Source organism: Orbicella faveolata, unplaced genomic scaffold (genome assembly GCF_042242905.1).
Source record: "Orbicella faveolata isolate gen_17 unplaced genomic scaffold, um_ofav_v1 contig_2, whole genome shotgun sequence".
Taxonomy (NCBI): Eukaryota; Metazoa; Cnidaria; class Anthozoa; order Scleractinia; family Merulinidae; genus Orbicella; species Orbicella faveolata.
Window position 1 is genome coordinate 17,106,677 of NW_028301547.1, and position 22,359 is coordinate 17,129,035.

The 22,359-nt window shown below is 38.8% G+C and overlaps 2 protein-coding genes across 2 annotated transcripts; one reads left to right on the plus strand and one right to left on the minus strand.

Annotated features, from left to right (window-relative positions):
- Positions 1 to 783: 783 nt before the first annotated feature.
- On the minus strand, positions 784 to 21,243 carry LOC110061651 (kinesin-like protein KIF19). Its single transcript, XM_020768501.2, has 21 exons — positions 20,804 to 21,243; positions 20,532 to 20,615; positions 18,222 to 18,332; positions 17,195 to 17,282; positions 16,745 to 16,881; positions 16,055 to 16,177; positions 15,565 to 15,657; positions 14,706 to 14,813; positions 14,204 to 14,282; positions 14,069 to 14,127; positions 13,543 to 13,665; positions 8,445 to 8,571; positions 7,849 to 7,939; positions 7,232 to 7,309; positions 6,113 to 6,756; positions 5,320 to 5,459; positions 4,942 to 4,999; positions 4,614 to 4,755; positions 3,078 to 3,610; positions 1,891 to 2,142; positions 784 to 1,652 (listed from the first exon to the last, which is right to left on the minus strand). Exons 1-21 carry the CDS (start codon positions 20,846 to 20,848, stop codon positions 1,390 to 1,392), a joined length of 3,378 nt encoding a protein of 1,125 aa, XP_020624160.2. The 5' UTR covers positions 20,849 to 21,243; the 3' UTR covers positions 784 to 1,389.
- LOC110061652 (uncharacterized) lies at positions 10,139 to 13,543 on the plus strand. The gene has a single exon (XM_020768502.2). It carries the CDS (start codon positions 10,637 to 10,639, stop codon positions 12,251 to 12,253), a length of 1,617 nt encoding a protein of 538 aa, XP_020624161.2. The 5' UTR covers positions 10,139 to 10,636; the 3' UTR covers positions 12,254 to 13,543.
- Positions 21,244 to 22,359: the final 1,116 nt, after the last annotated feature.

The window sequence follows — 22,359 nt, forward strand, 5'->3', positions numbered from 1 at the left end:
TCATCCTTCACTTTCATCTACAACCGTAGTTCATATATGAATTATTTCATATAAACTTCACAACATTTTAAAATATTTGTGCATTGAAATCTCATCAAAAAGGAACGATTGTTTTGCACCGTCATACCTTCTTCATATGAAATCAGCTTGCGACGTTTCCGGTCATGCAAATTTTTGAGTGGATTTCAACTCCCTTCACTTTTGCGGAGCTTCTCGGTAGCTAGTTACTCCCGTCTGTCAACTCAACAACATCAGGAAGTCAATGCAATCTACAGCCGTTAAGCTAATAACAGGAGAACCAAAGTACGTCCTTTCCTCGGTGAAAATTACGAAGTTATTTTACTTGTTCCAGGATCCTGTAAAAGACTACGTGGGCAAAAATGAAGTAATAACGAACTGTGTTTTGCGTTTTGTCATTGCCTCGGTAAGATTTTGCGACTGACTAAGGCGCGGCCATCATCATAGTGAGGTGCTTGGCACGCAAAAAAGGTTTATATTTGCGACATATATATCAGTGTCTGTTCCTCCGTGAGTGAATTTCTGTTGTTAAAATTACAGGACACTGATCGTGTTACTTACAACAGCTCCGACAGGTATAAACGCGAAAGCCTGAGTTCGAATAATGGTGGGGAAGGCACTAGGTTACTGGTAACTAGCATACTCTATCTTGCTTTTTCTTGCTTCTGTCTTTGCCCCACATGAATATATTCAAGAGGCGACGAATCTGGAACCCAGATTACCTCTCGACATTCTTTCAAATCAATCAAAAACTACTAGCCCTAATTTCAATGAGATATTTCCGTAGTTTATTGAAGACAATACTGAAAAACTTATAGTATTTTACGAAGTATAAAACTGTACATTTTAAATAGTGTAACTCTCCTTTATACAGATGAATCCAAACAAAACGTTATTCAATAAATACTGCATCCTGTTACTATACAAATTCACTGCGGACTGGACGCTTTTAACTTAGGCACTGATGATTTACCAACTTGTTAAAAATATCATCATTCTGACGATGCATTGAATTTAAATTTGTTTAAATAACTTGATTTATCTTTGAGCTACGGTGCTCTTACTCGCGATTACGTTGTAACTCTTTTCCGAAAGAAACGTTTTGAGCTAAGGCCCTTTTCTCTCCTAGTGATTTACAGAAAATTTGTGAAAAACAGTAGAACAAACGTTATTGAGATCTTCGGAGTAAAAAAGTTATCATTTTCACAGGAGAAAGGACATGTCTGTCTTAAAGTTTGTAGATCAAACAAGATCTAATCCTATAGTTTCTTGTTCATTGATGATCAATCACTTCACCGAAATGACGTTGCAGGGCAATCAAGTAAGAGCCTCTGGTAAAACATCACGAGTGCTCTGCCATGTTCCACAACTTCAACTTCTGCGCACGTCCGCGGCCTGCTTTGTCGGACGCACAGCAACACCACTCACTGACAGTTCATCAACAGATCTTGCACCAGTCTTTAGCGGCTTTTTCCTCGGCTTGAGCCTCGGAGTGGACTGGTTCGAATCGGTGCCGCTGACCTCAGGCGGTCCGCGGTATCTCTTTTGGATGGTGTGTCCCTTGCCGTAATTGACTCCATACTGGTGGACAGTAGAGGGCGGAGTCACGTTTGTCCAGAAGGTTTGCAGTTCGCCTGATAAATTGACAACAAAAAGGTAATTTAAAACTTTGATTTTAAAAGTATTAAAGGGCATGCAAGGTAAAAACTGAACAAGAAACAAAACAACAAACGAAGCTCGCGAGAAATTAACGGATGGATGCATGAACTCCATGAAGATAGTGGGATACGAAGCGGGGAGGGGAGAGGAGGGGAGAGAGAGGGGAGGAGAGAGGGAGGGAGGAGAGGGAAGGAAGGAGGTTATAATACTTGCCTTCTTGTAGATTACTTGCCGCGGAAGTGGCCGGTTTAACCGTTGTCTTCGCACCTTCATGCTCTATTCCTTGTACAGGGGTGGGTTTTGAGGTACTTGTTCCTCTTGATCGTCGCGGTCCGCCAGCTTTTCGTCCCCCCGTGCTTTGTCCTCCATACACTCGATTCCTTACGTTTGATTGGGCCAATACGGCAGCAACCTTTTGCCTTGCCGCCTCCTGTAATTCTTGCTTGCGTGTGAGTCGAGGTTTCACTAAGCAAACAAATTTATACCCGGACAGTGCATGATTAACATTTTTACAAAAATGTTCTCGGGCTATGCACAATATTCAAACTTCGAGCTTATGGGTGTCGGACTACAATCTTTGATGGATAAAAATTGAAAACAAAACTGATCCATCGAAGGCTGCTGTGTGACAGCCGAAAACTGGAAGTTTTCAACACTAAAAGGCAATGTTTTTGTAAAAAAATAAAACATTTGTTTGTTACAACTTAGCGTCCCACTCATCTCGAACTCATGTTATTTTTGTCTCAGCGATTTTATCAAACCACTTAACAACATTGCCCAACATTGACGCACCGTAACCAACTTAACGGCACAACGTGTTCCACAACTAAGTTTCTAAAATGTTGGAACGACAGGGTGAGAAAAGACCCCCATCTTTGTATGTTTTGGAACTAAAAACTCGGATTTTTTTGCATTTTTGTCGTTTGTTAAAGTACTTATTCAATGGCAGAAAATCCAGGAGGAGGTGCAGCACAGGAAAGCGGAGGATATGATTACAAAAGACTACACAGTTAACCTTTGATCTGTGTAAGTCGATGGAGTAAAATAAACTTATTGAAGCTCCATTTTCCATACGCCGTATAAAATCTCAATGTTCTTCATTGATATTTAAATTTCAGTACTCGGACATGAATGATGAAATGCGAACTGAAGCAAGCATTCTGGACCAACAATGTAAATGTTACTTACATCGCAATATTGGGACCGTTTAACAAAAGCATAACATATGAAGTGATTTATAATTCTACTTGAGAATTTTTTCAAGATGACAACATTAAACAAGCAACAACAAATGACAGTCGAGGATGGAAGGGTAGATTTTGTTCTCTTTCCTCAGTTTTGTAAGAGTCAACAAAAAAGTTGTCAACTGCTGCGACTCATGACAAGGCCACCACACTCACCTCTCAACACCTTAGAATCATCTAGCGACGCGGAACGTAACCTCCTAGGCTTTCTTTGAGGGGGCTTTTTCACTTTGCTTCTAACAGCTCCCTTTCTTTTGTCCACTGGAGCCGAGTCTTCCGATGACACGTCTCCTGCTCTCTTGTCAATCACGGACAAGTCACTCATACTTCGAGACGCCTTCGCCGATAGTCCGTTGTCGGATTTTAACTTCTGACTTTCCACAGCTTGTTCATGCACACGCATGTCTGTAACAGAGTTCGACTTGGCAGGAAGTTCGCCATCAGGCCCCAAGCTACTTTTACTGTTACTGCTAAGATTCTTGTCCAGGCCCACTCGGCGGCGTGCGGCGATCTCGGCGATTTTTCGCGTCCTGGCAAAGACAGGACTAACCGGCGAGACAGACTTCAATTCGTCATTTCCATCGTCCATGACGGACGACACCGTTGGTGAACTGCGTTCACTTTCACCTTCGTCGGTAAAACTTAGAAGCTTTTTGGTCCTCTTGGGGGTAGGCAAAGGTTGCGGTGAACTGGAAAATGAAACAAGCACACCAGGTAAGTACTGTCACTATGGTTTCCATAAACATCAATAAGGTATGTCATGCAATTACAAGTCAGGCAATAGACTTTCGCGTGCTTTCGACTTTGGGGAAACTCCAAGGCTATGGATACTTGCCCATGTGAGACCGAAGCAATTTTGTTTCAAGCTATAAGGACATGATTATTACGTTTCTGCAAGACCTTTCATGACTGAGCTTCTTACGTGGGAATCCTTGTTCAAAATATTGCCTCATTAGCATAAGCGAATCAGTTTCTAATGGAGCTACAAAAAAACTAGTTCTGAATATTGAAAGGTCATAGCACGATTAACTCTGCTAACGAATTTGAGCCTGATGTATCGAATACTTTTTGTGCGATGCGGGTTTAAAAACTAAAAATTTTACAACGAATGTATGAAACTCATTAGTACTTTTTCCACCCAGAAATTGTGCAGTTTTCAAAAGCCAATTTCTCCTTGAAAATTACACACAAAAAGCTAAAAAATTCACCATGTACTAAGTGTCACAAGCCCTTTAACTGTTTGAGTCAATTCATATTTAACAAGTAGCCCTCTGAACGCAAACCCGTATGCTAATGAGCCAAATGTGAAAAGTGACGTCAGCAGGAATCCCCCTATATTTAAAGGAGCCACGTCATGATTTGCGTTTCTTGAAATGACTAGTCTTTAATTTTTCAAGTTCGTCGTTTGTAATCCATAGCAATCTTCTCCATCCTTAATCATCCTTGTTTCTTTACGGTTGATTATTATCTCTTTGGTGTTTTTCTATCTTAGTAAACTATTATTTTTAGGTTTCCTCCAATTTAAAGGTTATTTTGTATGAGCCCCGTGACTGAGCTCCTTTAAGGACTTACGATACATTTCGTCATACACTCAATATAAAGCTACGATGAGTTACTCTGTCATACTCAGTTATATTTATTTTGTCAGTTTACACTGGGAGATACTTTGTTGTACAATAACAAGAATCTCACCTGGCTTCCCGTGTGAACACGTCGTCTAACATCTGAGTGCGAGCAGAAGGCGTTGCACGTGACATCTTGACTGGTGAATTCTGAAGTGATACCAGACGAGAAGGCGTCTCTTCGCTCAGTGGGGACAGCTTACTGAAGGTGACTACAATGGAAAGAGTGGAGTGCGTCCTTTTAGCTTGTTAAATCAAAGAAAACTTTCACTGAGTTGAAAACTTTCAGCTTTCCACGCACTAGTTAGTCTCTTCCATAGCCATTATTTGAGTCGTTGGGGCAATGCAGATCACCCTAATAACTTTGAAAGAAAAGCAAATATAACTATGATACTTACATAAACTCTCTCGTGCCAAGGGCGTCATTCGTCGATTTAACCCGGCAAGGAGCGACGCCTAAAAGAACCAAAGGTATTAGTTTGAATTTCTAGAGATAAATTACTATATAGAGAGCACGGGTTGTTTTGCCAAACTCTCCCAGCCTGAGTTAAGTATCAGAAAAGTTGTAAATTCTCATTGTCCAATCATATATAATCCTGACCACTCAAAAACGTTGCCGCCAATATAAAACCCTAGCAGCATCCTTCCTGAAATCGCAGGCTCCTAAATCCCCGGATAAGGAATGCAAATCTGTGTTGTTCTTTCTTAATTCATGATAACCAATTCTCTTTTGAAAAAAATGCTGAAAGTAATCAGCGGAACAGGTGACGTGATACCTTTTGTAACGAGCTAGTTGAGCCTTGTGAGTTTTCTTGAGTACTTGCAGCACCGTTTTCACGTTGTTCAAAGTCAGCGGATTGTTCCATGTAAACATCATAAAGAGCCTCGAGTTCTGCGGAACGCTGTATCCCAGAATCTGCAAAGGTAACAATTTAAGTTTCAACTAAGGCCAGAAGGTCGGTAGTGCGAAACAAATATCGCCGAGAAGAGTTCTGCAGATTCAAAAAAACAACTGCACGAGTGCAGTTTCCTTTGCCTCTTGTTGGTGAAAATGAGATAAATATTATTGTGGATTCGCACGAAGTGACTTTGCTTCATGCAGTGGAACCCCGATGAAACCATAAAATTGTGGTCGTGCATTAACGGGTTAATTAAAATAAGAAAATGACTGACTACGCGTCTTTTTTCCTATTATAATTCGAATGACTCCTACTTAAATTCAGAAACAAGATTGACGAAAACCGCGGCAAGCCAAAAGCCTTTTGGGACACATTACGTCAAGTCGAAAGAAAAATTGATGAACATGGACAGCGCCAGCCATATTTGTACGAGTAATGCTTAGGTTTTTCTAGACTTTAATTGATATTTTGTAAATTAGCTGTATTTGCCGGACAATAACGATGACTTCTTTGTATATTTTTGTCTACTGATCACCGATTAATACCACTCAATCAACCTTCGTTGATTCACAGAAAGGTTTTCCTGTTTTCCAGTATGAATAAAGTCCTTATTATTATTATAAAGAGTTACGACTAAGCGATTCATCACAAGTCCGGAAGGTATACTTACCATTAATAACCGCTCTCTGCATTTGAATGATTTCATCGCACAATCTTTGTCGCGACTCAAACTTGTTCATCTCCAAGTCTTTCTGACGTAGTAAATTCTCTCTGAGCAACGAGTTAGACTGGAGCTCCGCATTGGTTATCTCCAGCTCGTGAACTTTGCACAACAATCCCAAAATTTCTCGATTTTCTTCGCTGCTTATCTTCTTGGGTAGGAGCTCTTCCAAAGCTTCCACCTCTTTCCTGGTCTGTTGAAGCTTTCCTTGCAGATCAGCTTTGAGATCTGAAGTCCGTTTTTCTTCTGCGATTAACGTGCTAATCTCCTCTCGCGCAAAAGATACTTCCTCGGGATCTGCAATCCCAGCGCCTTCGTCATTGTTAGATTCCGGCTTCTTATCTTTTTCAGTGTCCAAGTCTTTGTTTTCAACATCTTCCAAGCTATCTGAGGCCGACAGCGATGTTACTTCACGGCGTTTTTCACCAAGTAAATGTTTGTCTTGTGTTGTAGAGTCGACGTTTTTCTCTCCGTTTTCATCCTCGATAGAAGCCATGTTTGTTAGGTCATTCTTAAGCTCGGAATCATCGGATTTCTCTGATAAACGTCTAGTACTTTTGCGTACACCTCTTCTAGCTTTCTCTTGTTCCCATCTGCAAAGAAAGTAAATAACGATCAACGTTTCTCAATCCTGGGGCGGCAGCCTTTCAAAAATGTGGGGGATGACAATCTGAAAAAGAAGCACTGAAGATAAAAGGTACTGGAGGTTTCGGAAAGAGTGGTGTAGCTCGCAGTGGATCAACATATTTTAACAAAACAGTAAGGTCACTTATCTTCATCACTGTTAAAGGAGCGACGTCACGGTTTGCGCATCTTGAAAAGTTAAGCCTATTTGTAACTTCGTTTGCAATCCGCGTTAATCTTCTCCATCCTTAATCATCCTTGTTCCTTAATGGTTTATTATTATCTCTTTGGTGTTTTTTTATCTTAGTAAACTAATATTTTCAGGCGTCCTTCAATTTAAAGGCAATTTTGTAGGTGGCCAAAGTAACTCAAAGTGCCCTGAGTGAGCTCCTTCAAAGCTTTGAGCTAGGCCTTGCAGCATATCTGTGACTGCTGCACACTTACTCATCTATCACCAACATGTATCTGTTCATGTCAAGTGAAATCTGCATGGCAGCGTCTTCAAGCTCAATCAGTTTACGTCTGAAATTTGAGAGAAAAACCAAAGTTCAAAACAAAATTCCCTTAACACTGAGATGAGGACTACTGATTTGTTGGTCAAACAGCTGAGTTGGGGCTGATTTTAGAGAAAGTATTCGTTAATGTTCTTTGCTCCTCCTGGAGCATAGATACGGAGCTAAGGGAAAGGGAAGGTATACTGTTATACATTTTAATATATTTCTGCCAAAAGTGCATGCATGCGCGCACAAAAGAATGGCGTCACAAGGCCCGCTTGTAATAACCTGGTGTAGGTGGTTCGTCTTTCATTCTGGTGATCCAGGTTAGAATTTTTTAACCCACGGCACCTGTAAACACTCGTAACGATGACAGTACAGACCACATGTACTCATAGACAGAAAAATAAAATAAACAAAACCAGCTAAACACACCGCATCTGCTTATGGACAGATTACAAGTTATGAAGCGCAGACTATCAATGGCGCTAGCAATCTGAGCCGTAACAAATAAAATAGGTCCGCAGAGCGTACAGGTCTCCTTTGAATAAAATTTCTAAGTCTAACCTGATGTCCATCTGCTCTTTAAAAGTACTGACAAGCTGGTCCCGCAATTTGTTCATCTCCTCTGGATTCTTGTCCTTTTCCTGCCCTTTTGCTACAAAAACAACGCAAGAAGGTGATTTAATTTGCTTAATCGGACTTGTATTGGTGGTCTGTTTTTCAAATCGGGTTACTGACGAAGCAAAGGCAATTATGACAATTTTACCGCACACATACAGTGTCATGAAGGGTTTTTTTCCATTTTCACGCAGATATTGTTTTGTATCTTATGCATTTCAATCTCCACTTTGTCTGTCATTTTGTCCCCATTCCTCCACAAGGGGAAGGCGCGGAGGCTTCATGGTTAGTCAACTGGTCTGGGTTTGAGCCCTGGCTGGGGACATTGCGTTGGGTTCTTGGGCAAGACACTTTACTCTCACAGTACCTCTCTCCACCCAGGTGTGTGAATGGGTACCGGCGAATTTAATGCTGGGGGGTAACATCCTCGCATTAACCTCAACCACTTCAGATATTTTTAAAGAGCTTAACCTTACATTTCAAGAATGGTTTGGAATTTCATTAACCTCTTAAGAGTAAATTTCAACATAGTCACTACTTACTTGAACACTTGTCCGTATCATGTTCAGAAATTTTGAGTTTGAGGCGAAAGATTTCCTTTCTCAAATCAGCAATGATGTTGGTGTACTGAGCAATGTGGTAAGACACACTGAACTGGTTTGGCTTGATCTGTAGAACAGAAAAGAATCGTCGAGATACGGAACTCACTACCTGGTTTAAGAGATTTTTAAGGGACATTGTGACTTCGATTTTAGTTTTTAATGAAGTATATATTCAAGAGATTCTAATATTTAAAATAAGTGGTCTGCCTTGTATGGGCGTTTTAACCTTTTTCGGACCATCTTTATGACTTTATTTACAATTTTTATTATCACTATAACTGATATCATCATTTATTGTTCTCGCCATTGATTATGTAGACATAAATAGAGGATATTATATGTTGACGAGAAGAGATGAGTTTTATTTTCTAGTAAAATGCGCTTGTTCGTAAAATACTGTTTTACCAAGAGTAAGTAAGTAGTAGTAAGTAAAATTCATATTCCCAAGCCACCGAGTAATTTTGTTTTTATGATAAAGACAAACAGACTGCTTCCACAAACAACCACGGAAAAAAAAAGCGGGAAATTACGTCATCGATTTCTTCACTGGTGAGGATATGGAAAATGCGCCACTGAGGTCCCTGAAATAGTTTCGAATAAGTTTTACGAGTGGTGTATTTTCCAGTAAAACACTCGTGTCTATTTAACCATTACTCCACGAGCGCACGTTGGATATGAGAGGATAGAAAGGCAACGAGGTGCGTAGTGCCGAGTTGGCTAGTCATCTCATGTCCAAGAGTGGAATAATTGCTCTATTCGCCAGAATTTCCCGGTGGTTCAAAGCTACCAGAGAGCTAAGTTTATTGTTTACACAGTTTGCATTTTGTTCATCGCTTAAAAGAGAGAAGGACACACGATTGTAGACGGGTGGTATATCTTGAGAGAGAGTTTTCACAAAGTCATTAATCTCGTGTTGAATCCCCAGTCGCTTTCCGTCAACGATTTAAAACTTGAAATGATTTGCAATTTGGCTTCAGACGAATGACATCCGCTTCAGAGCGATAATAAAGGAAGTTCCAAAATTGTTGTTTTTAACCGCTAAATCCGTTAGCACTGGTAACGAGGAACCACAGAAGACTAAAACAGATACAAACTACAACCCAGAAAAAAAAAGTCAAGACACCAAGCAAGTTCTCCCCTTCTCCCACTTACAATGGTCATGATAATCAGATGATTTTTTCCCTTTTTGTTGAAAAAACGCGACATTTTCCAACATTGACTAGGGGGGATAGGAGATACGTGACACAGCTCAAGTGTGCCAACTACTTTTGGCCGGGATTGTAGGAGGAAGCTGAAATATAGCCTGCGTGTAGACATCTACTATTTCCTTTCATGCGTGAAAGGAAATGGTAACCTTTTAACCGAAACAGGAAACAAATACCGTTATTTCCTAAGGTCTGTAAACTTTAAGTCTTTTTGTGTCTACAAAATGAGACACCTGAAAAATTTCATGCTCTTTACAAAATGTATTGTTCACTCAACGAGCATGACGAGATCTCAACATTTCTAGTGCTTTAGGACACTTTTTGAATTATTTGTTTTTTCCTGTTTCACCTTGTGTTTGCAATCAAATGCTATGATAAATAACAAGATTTGTGAGGCTTTACCTTAGTTTTTACATTTTACCACACAAGTCATTCGGCCAAAATTCCAATGGCTTATATATACATGTATACAGTGAATGAACTCAAGCTCTTCTACTCCGTGTCGTCTTGACGTTCAAATTTTCGGAATAATCGCGAGTACTCGTGCTAGTGTTTGATTGGACAATAAGAATCGGTAGCTCAATTTCACAGGAAGAACTTATTCATGTCTACCCTATTTCTGGAGAGAAAGAACAGAAATAAAATATGGAGGCTTTCAATAAAACCTACATGCCCGGGCACATATAATAAAGACCAATTACCAAGTAAGCCACTGAGAGCTTAATCTAGTTAAAAAGTAAACGTCGCAAATATCCCTAACATAATATGATATGACACCGCACGCTGTGAAAACGCAGCTTCACAAGCCAAGCTGACACTAGACTATCTCAATAATATTCCTCCGGCAAAGCTGAAACAGCACCTAATTGGAGGAGCGCGGAGTATAAATCTGGACGCAAACTAAGAAAACTTATTTTAAAAGTCGACATGAGTAGCAGCACACTGATAGAGGTGTTTGGTCATATCGTGTTCAGTTTTACACGAGGAGTCACAGAGCACTACAACCCACAAGAACCTGAATACACGACAGAGTCTTTTGGCTACGATCCTCTACTAAGCACAGGTCGAGAATGGTATTTTCGTCCTGTTGATGAGTTTATTTATCAAGAATACAGCGACAGAGAAGCCACAAGCTTGGACTATCTAGCGTCTAGGCGTCTCGATGTAAAGGTTATAAACGCGTGCTCTCCAGACCAAAATGAAGAAACACAGGAAGATCAACAAGACGAAAATAGAGCAATGGCTTGGAAGCGTCTCAGACCATCCGCACTCCGTACAGCTTGTAAATCAATGTACATTGGAGCTTCGATTTCTCTACTAACTGCCATCATCATAGGTTCAGCATACTTGCTGATCACTTATCTTTCTTACAAAACTAAACTCGCCTGCCAGTTTTCCCCAAAGACGTCAATTCCATTACAAGTGCAATGGCTGAGAACAATCTGTGGTATAATCTCATGTGCTTTTATTTACATGTGGTACTTTGCAAGCACACTATTCCTTTTTCGCCCATACCAGTTGATGGGGGTGAAAAGAAAACTGTTTCTGGTTTGTTACCTCGGCTTTTTTCTAGATATCGTTTATCGTGTGGCGCTGCAAGCCCTAGAATTATCTCATTCGAAGATTTCATTGCTTCAAAAGAGTGTACTCAACATCATATTTTTTCTGAGTGTATGCGGACAAATTTGTCTTCTAACAAGTCACTTCCGTATGCGGCGGTCAAGAAGACAGCAGGTGACTTTTGTGATACAAATGATTCTACCCGGTTCTTTTTGTTTCCTTCTTGGCACAATGCTAGTGACTTTTATTTACCCAGCGTACAACAAACAGCACAAGGAAGGCCAACTGTTAATCGCACTCTTCGCTCCTATCATGGGAGTCATAGTCAAAGCGATCGCGCGAATTTCCGTTCAGCGGTTATGGAACATAACCCATCCGGGTTATTCCTATTCCTTGTTGGTCCCGTTGTATTTTGGCTCAGCGGTTATGTTTCGAGTATTACAGGCGGATCTTAATAGTGTGGAATCTATCGCCATTCTTGGAATAATTCACGGCTCAGCAGAAGTTATAGAGCGAAGCACCATGGTTATATTTGATCACATTTCCCATATGATTTGGAAAAGAACATCAGCTCCTTGGGGAAGTTTTCGTACTCCTCGCCGTGAGAGACTAATGGCTGATATCGCTATTATGAGCATGTTGTATGAATCAACTGCTATAGTGGCCGTTAATGGATTTTTGCACTTTTATCAGTTAATTTACCTACACAATGATTCCCTATTGAAATTGCTGCATTCTTTTGCGATTCGAACTTCAGTTCCGCTGGTGATCGAGTGGTTTTTCACCAGCGTCTCTCTATCGATCGAGACTCGCTATCAGAATATGGCTGTCATGGCTGTATGGCGAAGAAGATGGAAAAGACACATCTTGGTAGCAGTTGTAAATACGGTGCCTTTAGCACTGTGGACTAGTACTAACCTCATAGAGGTTGTACATGGACGTTTTCGTGAGACTAACCAGCCTTGCAAAATGCCGTTTACTTGAGAGTAGCAACGCAATAAACTACGGCATCAACGAGGGCATATTTTTCATTTTTGCATTAACTAAAGGAAAATTGTAGAAACTGCACTCATGAGTAAATTTAGTAGATAAAGGATTCTGTTCTACGCGTCACTTGATTTTGTTTAGGATGCAAGATGTTTACTTCGCACTTCAAACTGTAGTTTCCTAGTTCCCAGGGTCTCTCTTCTTTCCGTTCCCAAGAACAACCGAGAGATAGAGAGGCAACCCTGGAAACGAGGTTGAAGTATTTTCCCACAAGGAAAGCATCTACGCTACTTTTACGTTACAAAGCTTTAAGGGAGGATCATAGACACTCTTAAACACTTAAGGCTCAAGATTACAAGGTACAAGAGTGTACAATCTGTTGATATATTTATGCTAAGTATAGTTTACAAAACTAGCCCAAAATTTAGCTCGAAATGAACCATTGCCACTACAGTAGATATTTCATTACTAAGAGTTTGAGAGTTCACACTCCTACAAAATATTTTACCGATTGCTGTTTTAGGTGACTTTTTCTTTATAGATAATGTCACCATAAACATTGTCACATGGTATTATATCACCATGGTTATGTCACATTACATAATGTCACGTTATATTATGTCACGATATATTATTGTTAAACAAGATTGAGTTATGTCACGATATTTTAACACGTACTTTAAAACGTTACATCACGATATTTTAACATGTACTTTAAAACGTGTGTCAAAATCCTGTGACAGTTTAAGGTGAAAAAAATACAACATTAATTAAATAGAAATGATACACGTAGGGACAGTGTCTCTGCTGGTTATCGAAATTTCATGTTCTGAATTTCTATATTGCTGACCTCTTTCAAATAGTTACAAAAATAAATTGGACAAAAAGATTCTATGGAGAAAATACCACACATATTTGGGGAGAAGTGCAGGATCATAAGGATGAAGAAAGTTCATCAAAGTTGACTTTGTGACAGTTCATGTATACCCGTGAAGAAATCAAAATTGCCACTCTGGAGAAATTTTCAATAATTATTTTAATCTTTAGTTGATACTAGTTACGAATTATATAGGCTTCTGGATAAATTTTGGACAAATACTTTGTCTACAGTATCGCCATTAATACAGTCTTAGCAGTTATTGCTACATGTAAGACAAAAATTAATATTGGAGTTATTCCAAATCTTCTTTTTCATAGATCTTCCAGAATACTACAGCAGCATGTACTCAAGGCGAAGTGTTTTATCGAAGGGCTAAAAATAAAGTTACATTAACAATGTTACTTACATTGGTTTTAATATTCTTGGCCCTGTCTGCATACAAAAGTGTGTTGCGAGTTTCCTCAAATGACCCACTTGCTGGACTTGCATGGGCAATCATGACTGTTCGACAATTACCACCCAGGGAGTCCTACATAATAAAAAGTGTCAAGTCAGCATCTAAAGGCTTATTACCTACTCACAGTACAAAGTAATAGAGCAGGGCTTGAGAACAAGGCAAATAATCACAAAAATAACACATAAACTCCTTGTGATGCAAAAAAATGAACTGGCATCCATCTAGTAAGTACATTAGCTGCAAGTTTGGGTAGTGACATTTTGCTCAGGGAAAAAAGTTACTGCTTCCCTTGAACAAAATGTCACTTACTGAACTCACCCACTAATGAACATAGACAATCAGATGTCAGTCTGTTAAAATCTGTAACTTCAAGAAACAGTAGTGACTAAGATCCATGAACAAATATCACTGACCACGTTATTAGATCATAATTACGATGAACAATTTACCATTAGTTAAGTGACATATACTGTACCTTTAAAAGCCTTGTCAGTTTGCTATCTCTGTAGTTAATGTAATGGCCACGATTTTCACCTGAAACAAAAGGAAACAGTGGCCAGTTGAGATCAGTTTCTGCATTACTTAATAGAAAGTTAGGGTTTGCACTTACTCAATGCATTGATGCAGTTTCCAAGAGCAAGCAGGGAACGGTTGATGTGTGCTCCTTCAATCATCCTTTTGCCACGATTCTAGAAATAAAGAAGTTACCTCTTTACTGTAAGCTAAAAAGGTCCAAACACAAGAAAGCATGAAATCCCCAGCACCAGCTCAAGCAGTAGGGAGAACTGCCATCTATGCCAACTGTCCCAGATTATCCAGGAGTCTCCCGAGTACAAACCGAATCCCCGGTCTCCCATACGGGTCACCAAATCTCCTGGACAATACGAATGAAAGTACATAAAAGACATTTTTCAGACATATTTTGGTCGATTTTTGGCATGTTGAGGGAACATTTTGGAAATTTGATGCATTTTTGTGGTTTCATTTGGCTGAGTTCTACTTTGAACAACTTTTGTTTAGGGTCAAAAAAGGTAAAATTGGTGATCTCCTGGATTTTGATTTTTTTTCCAGTTGGCATCTCTGAATTTCTATTTTAAATCAGGATTACTCACCTTGGTCTGTGCAGCTCTCTCAGATCCAGCTAAATCAATCATGAAAAGTTTTCCAACTCTGAATTCATCAATTGTATTTTTGAAACGACTCTTCTGAGTGACTGTTACCTATTGTGAAATGTAAAATGCATTTTGCTACATGTACGTCCCTGGGCTTAAATTAGCCTCCTACGTAGACACTATTTGGGCTTGTTACGCAATCTTCTCCCCCACAGAGAAAAACTGTGTGATGAGCCCAAAATGCATTCTGCATAGGAGGCTACGCTTGAATAGGAAAACAATTTTACATAGATTGGGAGAATGTCTATGGCCCGGTTTAGAGGGTACAACTTTGTCCCATGTGAATTTTGTGGTAAACTGTTTGCTTCATACAAAAATCGCAAACAACTTTCGTTGCATGACATTGTCTGACACTACAATCATTGTAGAGTTAACTAATAAAACATGTTTCAAAATCCCATGACAGTTTTTGTGCCATATGCAACAAACGGTTAAGCAGAATGCAAGCTTAACTTCAATTTATTAATTAATTTCATAAACCACTTTCACCATTTACACCAATTGTGTGAATCACCAAAACGTTTAAGCCTGGCTTCCTGCATATTATGTTGACAATAAGGAGTCCCTTGCATGATCAGATACCAACTGAAGGAACATTTAAGAGACTGTCAAAGGATCAAGTAGTGCAAACCTTCTTTGATGAACTGTATGAATTGTACCCATTAGCGTATATTAGTAAGAATAAAGTTGGCACTAACAGTTCTCTGTGGCTCTTCCCAAAATGTTACGAATTGATGGGGAATCCAGTGTGATAGACCTTGGCATACTGTCCCTTCTAACAATTCAAAGAATCTCATACCTGAAGGATTGCATGTGATCTTGATGAAGTTTTGTTGGCAGCAGTTGGTTCACTTGTCCTTTGTTTGTTTCCCATTACAAGCAAATCCATCACCTTCATTCCAGTTAAAGAAATAGATTAACATTTTAAAATTAGATATAAACGAATAAGGTTAATATTACATGACTGACTGTCTGTCTGTGTGACTGACTGACTGACTGACCGACTGACTGACTGGCTGGCTGCATGACTGACTGGCTGACTGATGCACGGATGGATAGATGGATGGATGGACAGATGGACTGACTGGATGGATATATGATGTTTGACTTCCATGTTAAACCACAGGTATGCGTGTGGATACATGGACATGTACATAATGCAGAATTAAACCTTTTTGGTAAGACATGGATCAAAGGTTCCACAACAGTAAGGTTTTTTCAAAGTGGAGTGCACATGTAATAGTGTAACAGAAGCATGTTTGGGGTGAAAGAGATGACTTCATACTGACTTCACTAGTTTTCTTGGCTTGAACTTCAGAGATCCCAGCCACTACAACTCCCCGACCATCTTCTCGCAGCTCAAGGAAACCAGAAGATGGGTTTAACAAGTCACGGATCATTTCATTGTAGATCTATAAGATAAAGGGGGGAAAACAATATTCATATCACAAATATTGTAAAGTTTTCCTAATATTAACTTATTAAAAATTGCATCATTCTGTAATGTGGTATGGTTGAAATTAAAACACACACACACACACACACACACACACACAAAGCACTACTTGAACTGAGCCACTCAGAAAATTAATCAATTAAAATGTTTGTGGAGACCAAAGATGATCCCAGTAAAATTGAAGCCTCGATTGAATATTTATATTATCAGTAAACAGACAAAGATGTAGATTTTCCATTGGCTTGATTTGATCTTAAATTTTGAGAGGGGTTTAATGATATATGGTTAACCAATCAAAAAACAAACCTTCAAGTTATTAATTACAGTTCACCTTCAAGGACAGCATTTGTAGGGTAAAGAGGATTAGATAGTATAGATAAATTCAGTTTTGTTTGTAGTACTATTGGCTGGATGTTTTGAGGTAACTGAGGCTTCATGAACTTGATAACTTATCGTCACAAACTTAGACTACAGTCACTAAGACAATTAGATATAATCTGACTTTCAGCAAAAGATCACTTACTTCGAGATATGACATTGACACCTTGTACTTCATATCTTCCTTGGTCTTGTCCATTTCAAAGAAAAGATCATTCAGGGTGCGTGCCATTATACCAGGCTCTTTATCAGTGCCCAACATGGTAAACGTTTTCCCAGCTCCTAAAAACAACATCAATATAGGATATTTTCAGTTCTTTTACAAAATGTTTACATCAAGCAGTCAATATATATATATGCATCAGGACTTTTTCCATGTTTACACAGCCTCATGCAAACTCAAGGAGGTTTGGAGAATTTGAGACATGCATTAATGCAAACCCGAGATGTAGTCAAGGGTTTGCATAAATTTCAAGAATTCTGTCAACCACCCCCACCCCTCCCACTGTTACAAGTAGATGACGCTACATGTAGTTACAACCCTGCTTACTTACTCTCATCTGAACTCACCTATATTTTATAAATTGCACTATACCTGTTGCTCCATAAGCAAAGACGGTAGCATTATATCCTGTGAGGACATTTTCAATCAGAGGTTTGGCCACTGTCTTGTATACTTCAGCCTTCAAAAAAGTACCAAATCAATAATTAAATTTTATTAAGTGACTGTTGGAAAGAGGTGGCCGTTATGGGGAGGTCAGGGTGTAATCTGACTTCTGTTCTTTTTTTGGGGGGGGGGGGGAGGGGAGGGTTAACATTTCATTTTTTTAAAAAAATGTTTATTGTAGGATAGAAATACATAACTAAACACAATCAGAACATATCAATAAAGCAGAAACCAAAAAGAAACAGAGATCAACAACATGCAGGAAGCATCAAGTTTTAAGTTTCATGACCATTATTTTACAATAAAAACATGGGATTTTGTATACACCATTTGTCGGTTGTTGATTAACTGGCCATTGTCAAGAGGTTATTTTGGCAGTTGGGATGCTGTTGTGGAGAGATTGGCCACTGTAGAGAGATTAAAGTAAGGGTGGCTGTATCGACCATCCGCCCAGACAAAAATAGTGGCTGTTGTTCTCAGGTGGCCATTAGTGGAGGTTCAACTTTATTTAGTACAAGAAACTGAACAGTGAATGGAAAAGTAATATTATAAAGTCTTCACTTGGCTCTAGTGATCCTGGTGACACTGTCGGAGATGGCTTTTTCACACAAATGATTTCAACAGCATGCAACAACTAGCAATGTTGTTTGCTTCCCTAAGCCTGGATTAGATGATTGTTGGTTAACCCCAGCATTGTGTCAGGTTGCCCAACAATTTGTTATAATTTATTAATAGTTATAGACTGCCCAGTTTTATTAGATATGGCTAGAACTCTGCAAGCAGGCAAGACAACTTCAACTTCTTCAACTTCACTTTATTTTGCACTTAACATTTTGAAATTACAATATTAGCATAACAAAGAAAAAAAGATACACATATAACAATAATTAAACAAACTCCCACAGAAGAGGGTTACAAAAAATTCAGTTTATTTCAAAACAAAGCTCTGGCTTACCTGATTTGAACTTGGCCCAAATGCACAATCAAAAATGTACTGCCTTTCTCTGGATCTGTTAGCTCTGAGAATGTCATCTTGATCTTCATTTGGATCTTTTAACACCACCAGCTGAGATTAAGACAACAAGCATTGATATGTCTTTCACTTCTAAGAGTGTGAAACTTTCTGTACAAATTAATTACCTCAAGAAATGATATTGTGCAATAAGATTCTGACCACTGGATACTACATGTAAGTGGGTCACTTTTGGTACTTATGGTCAAATGCAACAAAAATCTTAGGTGTGCTAGAATAAGAAAATCTATACCTATTAACAAAACGAATATAATAATATTTTTATTTCAGTTGCCATGGCAACTAAACTGGTTGTAAGCAACAAGGAGAACTGATTAAATGGTTTCTGGTGTAAGACATCTACGACAACATTAGCCAAAGGCTTAAGATTACTTTGTCAATTATGCTGGTAACATGTGGTGATGACAATTTTGCTGATTGCTATTCATAACAAGAAATAAGAAAATATGGGTGTTTAGATGTACTAAACTGTTACAGGTGAAATCTTTTATTCAGCACATAATAAGAGCAGTTTTCACTTAAGTACAAAGGTGATAGAATTCCCATGTGCATTAGTTTGGCAGCTATTACTAACACAAGTAGAATTATTCATCTGTAAAACTTGCACTGCTTTGTTAACCAATCAGAAGTGAAACTAAAACCAATCATGACTTGCTTGCAAATGTTTTCCTGCGCTTCGCCTCCGTTACATGTGTTTGCTTCAAGTTCTGATTGGTTCACTGGATGTCTGTGTCCTTTGTGATTGGCCAGAGTGATAGTAAATGTCTTTTGGTCTTGATTGATTTACACTCTATTGATAACCGCTCTATATGGTAATTCAAGGTACCACCATGATTGATAACTATGATTGAGAAACTATGCTTGGCTAGAAATAGTCCTGTAGCACAGAAATGATTAATGCGCACTTAAGAATGCAAATGAATTGAGACCAGCTGGCTCTTAGAAGAATAAAGTCAAGAGATTGAAAATGAAACATGATTGAGTTAAAGCGAAGAAAAATTATTATCTCAGTAGGAGTTGATTTCCACTAAGTTTTTGTCCAAGAACCTTCCATTAGTTTGTATAACCAACTACAAGAACTGAGGTATTGTACCATGCCAAACAGATACATCATGGATAGACCAGCTATAATTATATATATAATAGTATGTATGTCAAAACTCACTTTCACTTAGTCTGAAATAACATGCAATGATGAAAATGACAAGTTGCCAATCTCCAAGATATGTGGATATGACAACCTATCTTACGTGAAATTTTCTTATGTTATTTCTTACATTATTTTTATCTCAACCTGAACCAGAATGCCAAAAATAAACTAATATTTATATTTTTGAGAAATCCATGCTTGGATTTGGAACAAAATGATGTAGCATTTGCAATGTCAACATCAATGACAGCTGCAATGATTAATGGGCACTTAAGAAGAGGGGGGAGCGGGGTCAGTCTGCTCTTAGATGAATTAACTCAAGGACAAGGAAGTGAAACATGAAACAAGAAAACAAGGAAAAAAGAAAACCATTAAACACAGCAGGATTTGAATCCATTATCTGTGTGAACAGATCCACAAGGAAATGAAATTTGAGAGTCAAGATCAATCAGTAGGAGTGAAATCTCCCTGGTAGCCTACAAGGCAAGAAGCAATAATGAATTTACCAAACAATTCCGGATCTTACAATGGAGACATTTTCCCTGAGAATTTAAAATTATGGTTTAAGTATCAAGGAAATAGCTTGACATTGCAGTTATGATGCAACACACATATAAGTAGGTGCAGAGGAAGTCACTGGAAAAATAAATTGATAAAAAAAACTATCAAATTGTATCAATGTTTACTTTTTAAGCTCATATTGGAGAATTATATCACATGGCCAAAAAGGAAGATATTTTTGCAATCTGATCTGACCTGCTAAGTCATAACCTCTAGAAGTAAAACGCACATTAAGATATCAAGCTTCAGCTAACTTTTACTTGAAATTAAGCTTTAAATACCCTCAGTGCAGATTAACAATAAAACTAGTCTGAATCAACACAGAAGGCCGGACCATTAAAACATGCTTATATGCAAGCAACAAACTCGAGTTACACAAAGCATAGCTGCCATGGAAAAATTACGCTTCCGACTCTTTTTTCACGAATAATATAACTTTTGAAATGAAATTGTAACCTCATAGCAACAGAATTCACTAAGATGATAAATTTGGTACGGGCTTCGGGCTTCCATAGACTCACGTTTTCGTCCAACACATGAACAATTTCTGTGCAGCTTTTATCTTCGACTTCGCTTCCATTCAACGGCCTCACTCGAACAGCAACCTTTGGAAACGGAAAAATCATCGATCAGTTAATTGAATGTTTGTACAAGTTTCGTCGATAAGATACAAGCGCTTCTTTCAATTCCATTTCGCAGCAAATAGAGGATAGTTAAGCTTAAGTTATTTCTGATTGTCAATTGTCACACTATGATCTGCAACGGTTTCACTTGCACGCACACGTTTACTTACCATCAAGTTTTGAGTGCTATGCTTCCCTTTTTCCTTCGCTGACATGATGACTTCTCAATTTACTTAGTAGATACTTGTTTTGAATACTGAGAAACGATTATCGACTGCAAACCAAACGCAGCCGCGCGAACACTACCTCCATTCTCCATAGTCGACATCTTCGAATTCGAATCCTTGCGCGTTAACTCGACGAACATCTTTCGTACTTTGTGGACCTGCTACATTTTGAAATAGGAAGGAGCGAACAAAACACAAATATAACACAAAATTACGGTGCTCTATTTTGTTTTGTAATTGCTTTCCTTCCCGTCTTTGTTGTATATAAAATCCACTTCACAAGTTTGCTCCTTGAATCAATCAACCAATCACAAAGCAGAACTATAAAATTATGACACCGTGTGTGACATCACATATTGATACGTAGTCAAGGTGATAAAAGCTAAATATAGAAAATACTGTGGAGCAGACTGCCTCTGTTTCAGCCAACTTCTAATTTTGAATCCAACGGAAAAAAAAAGTAGAAGAAGAAACAAAAACAATCAAGCCTGTCTACTTAGGCCAGTAGATTAATTCATCACTGAGTGATTCGTTTTCTAGCTAGTAAAAATAATACATGCTAAAAACGTATATTGTGAGCGCGGATCCCTCTTAATAGGCCACTTCTCAACTTATCCGCACTCTCGACCAGTTCTTTCCCTTGTTTTCGTTGCTTGTATTTTCCTTGTTTTGTTTTAAGTTTTTTTTTGTTTTTCTCAGGCGAGGCTGCCAGGACGGCGGGGACGTAGGATGGCCATCTTCAGCTTCCGTAATGCGACAGACAAAATTGAAGGTGTCTAAAACTGACCCATATAGTATACACCCCTCTGATCACCGAATCACGGTTCGCCTCGCGCGTGTGACCCACGCAGGTTACTGAAAACGAGGAAAATTCGCATAATTTAGTGGACGCTCAAAAATAAAACTGTAGGCACGGCTGGTATGGTAACATTAACGACGTTGATCAATGCGGGATGAAAAAGTGATGCCGAGTGGGGAGAATAAGAGGTCAAATAAATAAGGAAACTGAAGAAAGGTGTAAAATAGGGAATGGAGCGTTCTCTGGCTGGGCTGGCGATTTTAAGAGGTGGGCGGTAAGTACTCATGGGGTGGAAAGAAATTTTTTTACGTGGTTAACGGGGTCTGGATCAACTTAAAATGTTTCTTTAAATTTTAAATTGCTAAAGGGTCAGAGTGTGCGTATTTGCTTTGAGAAAGGGAAAACATAAACTGAGACATAATTTGATAATTTTCCTCTTTGCATCAACGGAAAGAAGAAAATGATTATAAAGAAGGCCTCCTACGGGTTTGGGGGAACAAGGGAACGTGGTCATTTATTTCAAGGGAGCAAGGAATATTTTTGGGACGAGAAAAGTTGAGGGGGCAAGTGAAATTTTAAAAGAATCAAGGGAACATGCTACCTTCGACCCCGCTTGGAGACGCTCTATAAAGAAATGCTGCTAAGATACGCCACGGTCTCGTTTTAAATTGAATGATACGTAAATTTGGTCTATCTTGCT

Bases quoted from the DNA above. Each gene is read 5' to 3' on its own strand.
- LOC110061652 (XM_020768502.2), top strand. From the start codon at position 10,637: ATGAGTAGCAGCACACTGATAGAGGTGTTTGGTCATATCGTGTTCAGT.
- LOC110061651 (XM_020768501.2), bottom strand. From the start codon at position 20,848: ATGTCAGCGAAGGAAAAAGGGAAGCATAGCACTCAAAACTTGATG. The intron at 14,128-14,203 runs GTAAGTGCAAAC...CTTTTGTTTCAG, and splicing joins AAACTGCATCAATGCATTGA to GTGAAAATCGTGGCCATTAC. The intron at 8,572-13,542 runs GTAAGTAACATT...TCTGTTCTACAG, and splicing joins CCAAGAATATTAAAACCAAT to ATCAAGCCAAACCAGTTCAG.